At 40.2% G+C, this 13,377-nt stretch overlaps 1 protein-coding gene across 1 annotated transcript in view; it reads right to left on the minus strand.

Moving 5' to 3' along the window:
• phf21aa (PHD finger protein 21Aa) overlaps positions 1-13,377 on the minus strand; it is a 49,742-nt gene that overhangs the window by 10,657 nt on the left and 25,708 nt on the right. Inside the window, exons 6-9 of the mRNA XM_053493130.1 lie at positions 6,335-6,514; positions 5,891-6,142; positions 1,320-1,763; positions 928-1,107 (exon numbers count right to left, since the gene is read on the minus strand). Of these exons, the coding sequence (XP_053349105.1) occupies positions 928-1,107; positions 1,320-1,763; positions 5,891-6,142; positions 6,335-6,514 (1,056 nt within the window). The remainder of the gene's footprint in view (positions 1-927; positions 1,108-1,319; positions 1,764-5,890; positions 6,143-6,334; positions 6,515-13,377) is intronic.

The raw sequence follows: 13,377 nt of genomic DNA on the forward strand, positions 1-13,377 counted from the left end.
AGCAAAAAGCTATTGAGTATCTGTAAATCCTCAGCCACTGCAAGACATCCTGGCACTTACAGACTAAAGGCTTTTATACACACACACACACACACAGCACTGCGCATTAATGCGCTGAACATAATCATAGACAAGTAATGGTAGACTTCTGCGGCTGAGGGTGTTATTAATAACTCATACACTTGTATACACACACACTCTCTTGAGATATCTAGGCCTAGACTTCTGACGTTGTTCATCATTCATAATCCTAGTCGTCGTAGTGAGGAAACACTCAGAACATTAGCACTACTCCAGAACAATTCATCAGATCTACAAAACACTACAAAAACAATCACATCCGACTTTTACGTACGTATTTATTTCACATTGGTACTCTAGATATTATCTTTGGGGGGAAAAAAATCTATTTTGCTATGTATTTTGTGTGACGGTGATTATCAGATGTCGCACATGTTGAAAACCTCAGCTCAGCCTTTTTCCTCAGACTATGCAAGCAAATTAGTCTCAAACCCACTCATTACACACGCTTACACCAGTCTCAAAACACTGCAAGTGCAAATTAGTCTCAAACAACTGCATGGGTTGGAACGCACGCACACCCGCATGCTCGCGACATTTGTTTTACTTTAATGTCAATATTTCTTTATAATCCTGCAGCTGGTTCACTCTAAGCTACTCACACATCGGCATCTTGTGTGGCTGGAGTCAATTATATGTTTATTTAGAAATAGCAATTATGTTAGATGACGTAAACGAAATATGTGTTGCTCAGTAAAAATTTAGCTTTTTCGTTGAATTGAATTTTAAGTTAATTTTAAGTTATGTTGTTTTTTTTTTTAAATACTTTAAATACTGCAATACTGTATCATACAGAAAAAAAGGAATGTCCTTCTGTAGAGAAGAGGGGAAGAAGCCATGCCTTACCAGTGGATTATCCTGACTTTTGGGTGTGAGGGTGTGTGAAGTCACAGGTGTGTTAGTGTGTATGCGGGTGTGTGTGCGGGAGGTTGTGGAAGCAGCGACAGGTGATTTCAGTGGAACGGGGCATGGTGCGGGGTTGCTGGATGATGTCTTTGGCTCCGCTCTGTCCGCTGCATCAGGTGTCTGAACGAGACAAAAAGGAAAAATCGGTTCAAATCTCGTTTTCGAATGTTTTTTGTTTGCAATGGCTGCTGAGCAAATTGAAGCAATAATGTCAAAGATTTTACAATCTTAAACGATTCTACTACATTGTTGTATCCAGGTCTAGTTCATTCTAGTGTTATTTTTCCTTTGATCACGTGTTTAAACCATTGTTTAGGAGATGTTGTACTCACGGGGGTAACGGGGCAGGACTCGCTGCTCCGTGCTGTGTGAGGTGTGCCTGTATTTGCAGAGTCGACGTTAGCTGGGGCAGACGACACAGCGGGTGGTTTGCTAGGCTGGGGCGAGATGAGGATGCTGGGAAGCTGCGCGCTGTGCTTTGTGCTGCTTGTACTCAACTGACTGATGTTGGTGCTGAGTGTCATGGTGATGCTGGGGCAAGGCTGGATTATGTTAAAGCCGGGCTGGGCACTGCCGGGGCATGGCTGGGTGGCATTAGCGGTTCCGGGAGGGGCGGTGCCAGTGCCAGGTTGAGGATTAAAAATGTGGAGTTGGTGCACTGGGCCTGTTGATGGCAGGAGAGCGGGGCTGAGCTTGGCAGTAAGGAGGACAGGCTGCTGAGAGGAGGCCAGGATGGGCTGCAGTGCTGCCGGAGCCACAGATGTTTTGGGCATCACCTGTTACAAACGGTTTGGGAAAGAAAGTGAGGTATTTAGAAGGTGATGGACTGGGACATCTGCTGCAGTTAACCTTACGAGATCTTACAAATAGGGCAATACAGGAGAGCGATTATGTAGCGTTTAACTTCATCTACATTGACTTTGACAGTATTTACCCCACTTTTCACAGTCTGGAACAGAAATGGACTTAAGTGGGAACTTTTCATCAATCCATAGAGAGTAAAATAGGTTGAAAAGTCAGTACAGTTTGTAAAGTTACTTGTTTATTCTACATGCTTATTTTGTGAATCAGCTTAAGCTGGGTTTCCACAGAATGGGTTACATATTGTATGCCTTAAAGGTCGCATGAGGTACTACGTATTTAACAAGTTAACGTAGATCTCAGAGATCCTCCAAAGTGTGTGTGTGTGTTAATGGTACAGCTGAAAAACTTCTCTAATAATGCCCTTTTCATACCGCAAACTCTCCTATTTCACTCCCTCAGGTGTGCACTACATCAGCATCTGGAGAAGGAGCTTTTCTTATATGAGGTCAGAGTAGAAGATCTAGTTTAAACTCTGGCGAATACAAAAAATGGGGAAAAAAAATCACAAAAAGCAGGGGATTTTTTTTTCTCATGTTTTTGTTTGTATACACACACACACACACACACACACACACACGCACAAACACAGGTAAACCATCTGTAGGTCTACAATGACACAAAAGTGGATTTTGCATAACAGCACCCATTTAAGTGATGTATGCTAAATGAACTCCACAGAGCCAAACATTGCTGGTTTTAACACATTCAGCAAATACAAAAAAATATGCAGAGGATAGACGAAGATGGTCAAATTAAATGGTCAAATACGTGTCTGTAACAAAGTGAGCTATTTATGTATGATATTTCTGTATATAATGTATAGTAAGCTAAATAAAAGGATTTTAATACAGACGGGCAAAACCTGGTATTGGTGCTAAAAAGTGTCTCACCTACTGTAGGTGTAGTGTCTGTAACTTTTCAAAATTTTAATCTTTCAATGATTGTCATTTAGATGAAACTTGGCCAATTCAGATTTCACATGAAAAGACATACTGTAAATCTGAAAAAGTGTATTAGTCTAAAAAGCAAAATTGTTAAGATATTACAACATAAATTTTAAATGTAATAAATTAGATTTTTGGGAAAAAATCCTTAATTTTGCACAGAATGTTTTAATTCATCTCAACAGATCATTTGCTTCTAAAGGTTTTTACCAATTTTACCATCAATACTCATAAAGAAATATGAATTGTTAGCATTTTTAATTATTATTTTGGCCAAATGGCTGTTTTTGGGGAACATATCAAATAATCTCTCCAGAACAGCTGAAGTTATTAGCAACTTCACATTTTTAGGGAGACGAGACTATGTTGCATAAACTTCCTAAGTTGCTTCTTTGGCCACACACACTTTCTGTACAATATGTATAATCTGCACCAATGCTGTGTTTTGGCCGAGAGCAATCATGAGCTGACCAACTGGAAATAAATAAACGCTCTGCAAAAATTTAATTCAATATTTTCTATAACAGTATACAGATATACATGTTCATTTATTTCTCTGTTCTAATTCACTTCTGTGCAACACAGAATAATAGACACCTAAAGACCAGTAGGGGGTGGAAGTGCACCCTTTGCAAATGGTTTCTCTTTCATTCAAAATTAATGTGTTTTACTATTTATATCAGATGTAAATGGTACAGTACGGGTAATTCTACCCAACATTAACTGGGGAAAAAAAAAATCTCAACCACCACCGTAAAAAAAAGGGACAAAAGCACCAAGCAAAAAGGTAGAGCATGCTGAGGCGAACTGAAGAACTGTACTGAAGGAGGAATCAGAGACAGCAGAGAGACGTCTCGCTCACTCTCACAGCATTATCTGCAATTACAAGAACCATGTGCCTCTGGGAAAGTCTGAATGACAGAAATGCTGCTTTTGATAGACTGTAAAAAGCAGAAACATCAATTTCGAGGAAGAAAGATACACACATTTATAACCATAACAGTAACACAATATTTACATCAGCGCTTCTCAAAGTGCGGTCTGGGAAGCCAGGGGTTACAGAGCTGAAATCATAACTTACAAATTATTATCTGTATTATTACAGTTGTTATCTTGTTTACAGAATTAATGTTCAGGGCAAAATGGCCGAAACTGCAGAAATGTAAAAATACTGAACGTATTGAAATGATGAGCTGAATGTTTGTGATTTTATTTTACAGTTACCAAGTGCCTGGTTGCTAAAAGTTTGCAAGCCCCTGCTCAACAGGCTCGTCATGCCGGCGGGGACGGGGACTGAACGGTTTCCATGGGAACAAACTCGCAGTAGAGAAGCTCGGTCGTCTGTCTGGTGGACGGGACAAATTTAGGAGCTGAGACTGGCAGAGTGCCAATGAGTCACACGCAGTGTGAAATTAAAAGCCAGGACTGCACACTAAGTAAAGATATGGCTCCGTTTCTGGCAGTATTTGCAGAGTGCAAACTTCACGGCGGCATTTTGCTGTCGAGTCTTGACCAGTACCAGTTGCCGCGATTAATTTCAAAAGCCACAGAGACAAAAATGTGCTGTTTTCTTACGCTGCCTTGAGGGGGGCATTTTTTTATATCATCAAAATGAACAGAATATATATTCGGATACCGGCACAGTTAAGTCACTAATCACTGGTTCTGTCTTGCTGTGTGGTGAACACTCAACCTGCCACAACACACTGCTCCGGCTTTATACATACATCAGCCTGGCACAGGGCCTAATTTGCATGTCCCCCGTGTGTGTGCGTCATACAAATGTACACAATGCCAAATGGGCCTAAGAATGAAAAGAGGCATAATTATTAAATTCTGCAGCTAAATGCACAAATCATTCAGCTTTTCCAGGTCAGAATTACAAAAAAAAAGCATAACATTTTTAATATTTAATAAATCAAAATGCCAGACAGTTGTACTTGCAAAAACTGCAAGATACTGTACAGCTTGCCTCGTTTTATTCATCAGACTTAATTGATTGGGATCATCAGACAAATTTTAACATCACACAAAGATAACCACTTAGAAACAAAATGCAGTTTTTAAATAACGAAATTTCAGTTATTATGGGGAAAAAAAGCTGTCCAACCCCGCCTGGCCCAGTGTGAAAAAGTAATTGCCCCATGGTAATTCATGAATGAACGGGGATTTTTGGAAAGCTGAGTTAATTTTCACTTGCCACACCCAGGCCTGATTACTGCCAGACCTATTGAATCAAGAAATCACTTAAATAGAGTCTGATATACTGAAGCACGCTGAATCATCTAAAACAAAAGAAACAAAGTAACTGACATGTATCAGTCTGAAACGGGTTACAAAAGCCATTACTAAGGCGAATCACGGTGAGAGCTATTATCCACAAATAAAAAAACTTGGAATAGTGGCACAACCAGTTATTAGGTTTATGGAGGCAATTACATTTTTACATAGGGTTATAGGTATGTTTGGATGGCTTTTTTTGCCTTAATAAATGAAATCGTCTGCATTTTGTATTTACTTGGGTTATGATTGTGCAATATTGTAATTTGTTGATGAACTGAGTCATATATGTATATTTCCCCACTATATTCCGATTTTTCTCACTATTTTTTATATTATTTCTTACTTTAAAGTTTGTTCACTATATTTGATCACTGTGGCGTTACAATGCATTATTTCTCTATATATTATTCTCCTCAATCTAGAGGATGACAAGAAGGATTATAAATCATCCCTTAAATTGTAAGTTGTCTGGTTAAAATGTTGTGATGCGTTAAAATGCCTTCCTGCCCTTCCTCGTGATTGCCTCGGTCTCCCTGTTTGAACTTCAAAAATGTCGTGGTGCCTCTGAAATTTGTAGGACATTCAAGGCAACTACTGTCTTGTACCTTGGGACATGGAATTCATACCCTGGTATATATTTTTTTATATATATCCTGGACCTCAGCGGTAACAAGGCGACAGTGGATATCTAGAGAGATCTGAACAAAAAAAATTAAAACGTATTGAAAACTAATCCTGTTGACTTCCCTGTCTGTAAAAAAAATGCCACCCTCTCATTTATATCAGTAAACCTCTCACTGTTGTTTACTTACAACAATTGTGTTTTTGGGAACAATCCGCACAGGCTCCGGTCCCTGACTGGCTGGCTTGCTGACCGTCTGAAGACCCGCTGGGGAATTCTGCGGATCTGAGTTTGGAAGGCTGGGGCGGGGCGTATTGGTGAGGGTGGTAACCATGGCGATGGTGGGCGTAGGCATCATGGCAATGGGAGTGGTGGGTGTGGCAGCTCTCAGCATCAGAGGTAGAGTCTTAGTGGCAATGACTGGAGTCACACTCACTGAGTTCTAGAGAGAAAGAAAAAAAAATTGTTATCCAGATGTACAAGCACATAATACGTCAAAACTAGAGGATACACACTTAAACATGCAGAAAATGAGCTAAGCAAGAAAAAGTACTATACATGATTAAGTGTTACTACTTCTATATTTCAGTAAGATAATAAATAAATAAATAAAGAGAGAGAGAAAGACGACTACTTGTGGAGTATTGAGGTGAGCTGGAGGAAGAGAGCTCTGGTTCTGGTTGGAGTGGTTGGAGATCAGCGTGGTAGTTTTGCCGTCACCCTGTAGAGGGAGCTGCGTGTGTGTCTGGAGCCTGATCTCTGCCGAATCCTGCTTCACCAGCAGATCTCTCCTCAACTGCTCCACCACCTTTTTCTGAGGAGAGAATACAGCAAGACTGGAGCAGCACACACACAACAAGCTTTGTTCTAAGGAGGTGAAAAGTGTAATGACGGCCTCACAGGCTTGCACACACACACACACACACAGACACACACACACTGTACTGTACTGTACACCCACTCGGCCTGGTCTATATTACTGTGTGGATTTCAACTCTCTCGATGCAGCAGTCTATAACAGATGGTTTAAATGTTTCTGCTCCTGCTGTGACGGTATTTTTATTTTTTTCATGAGTCAAGAAGAAAAGAACAAGAATAATGTAACAGCCTTCGATAATATGTAAAAGCAGAACGTGTGATCATGGTGCAGTATGTTAGGAACTTGTCTGGACACACATTCTCTGTGCTGCTTTACTGCAGAGCTGTAAAATGTTCATTCCAGAAGTATCCTCACTGTACTGTACGGTCACAAGGTGAGCGATGCACTAGTCGGATGCTGCTTATATAATCGACTCTCTCTGTTGTTGACTCGACTAATGACAAGAGCTTTAAAAGGAATGGAAGAGGATAGGCGATACTGTATGCTTGGGTAAATTTGAAACGTTTAAGTAAAACTGGGACTTTTGATTAAACAGAACAGAGTTACTGTATGTGCGTAAAAACTTTTTTTATTTCTCTGTAATAACTCCTGCTACACTAATGCACTCATCCCAGCGTTTCACTAGAGCTTGGATACCATCACGTTTTCTCAGTACAGAGCCATGGTTGGACTGCCTGCTTCCAGTCAGAAACTCTAGCCTCCCAGGATCTCCTTTAACATGTGAAAATGGCTGAGTTGCTGTAACGTGGTAATGATGCTTGGTGAAAGATTGTGTACGGTTCCCACAGACAGATGCGTCTCTTCCGCAAGCTACTTAGCAACAAGTTACCCGTCGATTTTTAAGGATAGTGTAATCCTGATGAATATTCACTGGAACGCCTCTAGTGGGCTCAGAGTCACCTGGGCCGGGATCATCACTCACGGACGTATGGACTTCTTTAAATCGTTTGCACCGTTGAAATATTTTACTGCAGCTAAGAGTCTCATCACCGTATTGTGCTTAAAGTCTTGTGTAAATGTCAAACGGTTTTGTTTCTCTGTTCACAAGAAATTTCATTTTAAATCCCCGTTTGACTTGAACACCCCTCGTATGTGCATGTACTCGTGTAATGCTTCTCTTGTGAAATCAGAACGATGCAACACTACAAGCTTTTACACGATGCTAGCTAACTACTGGATTACACAGATATCAATAAACTGCACACACTCTAATCATGTCTTTGGAAATAGAGTGGGAAAAAAAGTATTTAGTCAGCCACCAATTGTGCAAGTTCTCCCACTTAAAAAAATGAGAGAGGCCTGTAATTTTCATCATGGGTATACCTCAACTATAAGACAAAAAATAAGGAAAAATATCCAGAAAATCACATTGTAGGATTTTTAAAGAATTTATTTGCAAATTATGGTGAAAAATAAGTATTTGGTTAATAACAAAATTTCATCTCAATACTTTGTTATATACCCTTTGTTGGCAATGACAGAAATCAAACGTTTTCTGTAAGTCTTCACAAGGTTTTCACACACTGTTGCTGGTATTTTGGCCCATTCCTCCATGCAGATCACCTCCAGAGCAGTGATGTTTTGGGGCTGTCGCTGGGCAACACAGACTTACAACTCCCTCCAAAGATTTTCTATGGGGTTGAGATCTGGGCGGTGTGTTTGGGATCTTTGTCCTGCTAAAAACCCGACCCCCGTTTCATCTTCAATGCCCTTGCTGATGGAAGGAGGTTTTCACTTAAAATCTCACGATACATGCCCATTTTTTAGTCGTCCTGGTCCCTTTGCAGAAAAACAGCCCCAAAGCATGATGTTTCCACTCCCATGCTTCACAGTAGGTATGGTGTTTTTTAGATGCAACTCAGCGTTCTTTCTCCTCCAAACACGAAGTTCTATTTTGGTTTCATCTGACCATATGACATTCTCCCAATCCTCTTCTGGATCATCCAAATGCTCTCTAGCAAACATCAGACGAGCTTGGACTTGGTTCTTGTGATCCTTTTGACCCGATGGGGTGAGATCTCCAGATCGAGGGATCTACTGTATCAGTCTTCCATTTTCTAATAATTGCTTCCACAGTTGATTTCTTCTCCTGTTGCGGATTCAGTCTTCCCAGCCTGGTGCAGGTCTACAATTTTGTTTCTGGTGTCCTTTAAAAGCTCTTTGGTCTTGGCCATAGTGGAGTTTGGAGTGTGACTCTTTCAGGTTGTGGACAGGTGTCTTTTATACTCATAGCAGATGCCATTAATACAGGTAACGAGTGGAGGACAGAGGAGCCTCTTAAAGAAGTTACAGGTCTGTGAGAGCCAGAAATCTTGCTTGTTTGTAGGTGACCAAATATTATTTTTCACCATAATTTGCAAATAAATTCTTTAAAAATCCTACAATGCGATTTTCAGATTTTTTATCGTATTTGTCTCGCATAGTTGAGGTATACCTATAATGAAAATTACAGGCCTCTCTCATCTTTTTAAGTGGGAGAACTTGCACAGTTGGTGGCTGACTAAATACTTTTTTTGCCCCACTTTATAAACTCAGTTAAAGACTTCAAACAATGTAAAAAAAAAAAGCTTTGTCTTCTGATTAGCAGATTCAGTTTTCAAGCTTAAACTGAAGTAGGAATCCATAACAGCTTCTTTCCTGATGGAATACATGTAAATCTCTAAAGAAAACCCAAAAATATAGAACATTTAGATGAGCAGATCAGCTGATGCAGTGACTTGCTAGGAGGCTTCATTAACTTTTGTTGTGCGAACATCCCAAAAATAGGAGCATGGAGATTATGAAATCCAAAGATACATATGTTTGAGAAAGTTGTTAACCAAGAGGAGGTGAATTTTTTTTTAATATGGAAAAGTAGAACAGTCATTGTTGCAGTCGTGTGATCATGTGCGGTACATGCATCATCTGTGCACAAAGCACATTTTTCTGATTCAGGTATATATACAGTACAGACATTAAGCTCTTTGTTATTAAAAGCACACACAATATACACTCTTGCAACTTGAGCAACTTAGAAATTGAGGTTTCAAAGCAGACCTGGATAAAGCAAAAAGGCATTCCAATTCAAAGAGCTACCCTTTACTCTTTCTAGTGGGCGTCCTCAAGATCTATGAAAGTGGCTTTGTCCTCCCCGATGGCCAGTATGCCATTTTTGGATGACTGGCTCCTATGTGCCCCCATCAAGGAGCAGGCAATTCAGAGCATTGAATCTAACCTCCACATACGCATTGCAGTGTTTGAGCTCGCTATGGATGACGGACTACAGACAGAAAAGGGGAAAAAAAGCTCTTGAACATCAAAACAGCCTAAACAATTCATCAGGTTCATACAATATTACCCCAAAGTGCTTCTAACAAAAGGGGTCTACTTGGATACAATAACTTATTACAGAGATGGACAATTACCATTTCACTGCAGGGCACTGTGGTGTCACTGGGGGTGGGGGCATGTGGACACCCATCAAACCCTCACGCTTTTCTTACTGGCCCCCATGTGCCATCACCACTTGGATATTGTAACAGTCAAATAGTTCAATCATTAGGGTGGCACGAGGTCAGAAGACAAATGCTCTTCGATGGTTGTGTACCATGCCTCTCTTCACAAGCTGTACAGTATAACAAGTTCCTCATGGTACATCATGCACAAACATGCATGCACTCATTCACACACTTCTATTTAAAAAAAATCTATATTATTTATCAAACATTGTTATAGCTCAGGATTTACATTTGGGAACACTATGAAAAAGAACAAAAACAAAGGAGGAGAACAATCATCCACTATATTCACTGTTCCCGATCATTCCTAATTATTTTCAATCCTGGTATCTGTTGAGGTTGTGGTCATGCTAAAGATGGCTTGACTATGAGGTGTTTCATCAGCATACTTGGAGATACAAGCAGGCCTTTACAACCAGTTGCTGCAATCATTCAATGTGGCTCCTGCAATCAAGAGTCTAATCTTGTGGTCACCGATGATTTTGTGTGTGTTGGTTCGAAGCATTGTGTGCAATTTATTATGGCACACAGTTTTACCTTTCACTTCTATACTGTTTAGAATGAAATGATGTCTTCATTTACAATATAAGATTTAGGGGGAAAAAATCGATTCAATCCCATATTGAGATTATTTTGTGTGGCAATTCATGTATCGCCAAACTGACTCCAAAAATCAATTTTTAAAATGAATTTTTAATTTATATATGTTTGTGTTGGTAAAATGTTGCAGTTCCTCTATAATCCTACAGGTGGCACTAGGCTGTTCACACACTGGCAGGCAGTCCAGCATCCTGTGTGGTTGGAGAGCATTATTTGCTAAGTGTGTTTAGAATTGTAACAAAATCTAAAATCAGGATTATTTTAAAAAATCGCAACTTCGTATCGGCACAATAATCGCGATCATGATAATATGGTATCGGATGGTCTCTGGTGACTCCCATCCCTGGTGGCCACCTTGATGTATTCTGTTAGGCTCAGGTGAGATTTTAAGCCCCATTTGCCCAAAGACTAAACCTGCAGGTTATGTGAATAATCTGGGATGGTGTTGTTTTCATGGCTTTGATTTGTGTGCAGCTAGTGCAGTGTGTTTCACAACTTTGTATGAATATTGTTAGCATATCTGCTATTGGGAAGTGGGTGGATGGGGTGACATGGAGCAGGGCTGCAAATGTTAACCAAACAAAATTTGGCAATGGGGTAGGATACAAGACAAAAAAATCCCTGGGATCGCAATAGAAAGTAACCTTGAGAGGAACCAGACACAACAGGGAACCCATCATCGTTTGGGTGATGACGGACAGCAGGGATTGATCTGATCATCACACCCGTATGTGGTTTATCACCAAACGGTTGCACCAGTTGTATTGAATGCTTTGTTGTAGCTTTATAATTTCCTTCACTGGAGCTAAGAGGCACAGGCACTACTACAACGCTTCTGTATACCACATAAACTTTGTGGACACATGGTTAATCGAGGTTGGAGTAAAAGAACATGAGTACCCTGGGTTTAACCCCATTCGAAGACGTTTGGGAACTCCTAGGGCGCTGGAATGCCAACTGCACCACAAGGTCTCCTCACCAAGCCTCCAGGCTCTAATGCCCCTGTGGCTTAATGATCAGGACACACTTGAAAATCTAGTGTCTCCCAGAAGAATGCAGGTCATTATAATCTTAAACGTGATGTTTAAAAAGCATGTATAGTTCGAATGGTCTGCTTTTCACAAACATTTGTCTTTGTCCTTTTTTTTTTCTCTTTCTGTACCAGAAATGATTATTATGTCCAATTTTTAACACAATTTCACATGAAAGGAGGCACATGATGTGAGCGCGGTGGTCTGCTTGTGTTTGTGTGGATACAAAATCTATGAATTTGTATTCCAGAATGTATAAAAGCTTTAAAATAACTCCATGCATACAGTACACAGTGCGACAGTGAATAGGTACTGCAATAGATTATGCTCTCTCTCTCTCTCTCTCTCTCTGCTTCGGCCTTTTTTCTCATCTTCTTTGTCCCTTAATGTCATATTATTTTTATTTGATAGAGATAATACCTGAACACACACGCACACACACACACATACAAAGACTAGCTGTGGGGATCTTTCTGCTAGCTGTCACTCTCTCCGCGCTGATATTTAACCAGCTCTGAGCCTCCGATTAAAATTCCACTCACATTGCCTGCTTCCTCACACACACTCACACACACATCCCCAGATTTCTCTCTCTCTCAGCACTAGTGCACTTCCAGTCATTAGGAACAGCATGGAAGTGCTGATCTGGCTCTTGCAGGCTGATTCACAAAGCGTTCTATCTTTCATTTTAATTAACCCAAACGTAGACAATCACACGACAAGGAGAGGAGGAGTGTGTGTGTGTGTGTGTGTGTGTGTGTGTGAGGGGTTCGACCAGGAATAATGCTCGCTTTTGCGATTTAAGCTTCTTTTTTTTTCTTTTCTTTAAAATAATATGTAAAAAAACATGCTTATTTTTTTCTATATCCAGGACAGGGAGTTTTATAAAACCACATCCAGCTTCTCTGCAGAGTCGTGTGTGTGTGTGTGTGTGTGTGTGTGTGTGTGTGGGGCTGGTGCTGGGTTTTCAAAGCCTTAACAAAAAGAACAGATGCCACACACTGCTCAGTCCAATACCTGAGCACTGAGACAGCTGCTGTTTTACCGCGCCTCACTCCGAATAAACAGAAAACATTCGCGCAGAAATCAGAACGCGGAGAATAAAAGTGGTAGAATATGTACAGCAATTACAGCAGCTGTAATCTCAACTTTTTGTTTTCCTTTTCCGTAAACGATCTTGATTATCACTCCACCGTGATTTCTGCGAGCAGTCGCTGTTTCCGCGTATTTGGCAAACAGGAGCGGCGGTTCATAAGTTTAAGAACAAGGCAAGAGGTGAAAGCACGGTGTGTGAAAGTCCTGTAATAATTTCCCTTGTGTCGTTATTATTTTCAGTGCATAATGAGTGTAAGTGCTTGGAGAGATCAGTTAGCACCCACCATCCAGAACAGCACGACTGTGGAGATCAGTGAGGAAAGTTTGAAGCAAACAGTCCATGCCTTTATAATTACAGTGTACAAAATTATTTCGTTTCAGGGACATGTTTAGGCGGAAGTTTGTATTGTGAAAAGGGAAAAAAAAAATTCAATAGGAAATAATGTACATAATGAATATTTCCAACAATGTAATCATATTTTTGCAAAAAAATGAAAATCAATTAAAATATTTAGAAAATAAATGTAAATTAAGTAAAATATAAAATAAATAGACATTAAACCTCTCTTAACCT

This window comes from Clarias gariepinus, chromosome 3 (genome assembly GCF_024256425.1).
Source record: "Clarias gariepinus isolate MV-2021 ecotype Netherlands chromosome 3, CGAR_prim_01v2, whole genome shotgun sequence".
Lineage (NCBI taxonomy): Eukaryota > Metazoa > Chordata > Actinopteri > Siluriformes > Clariidae > Clarias > Clarias gariepinus.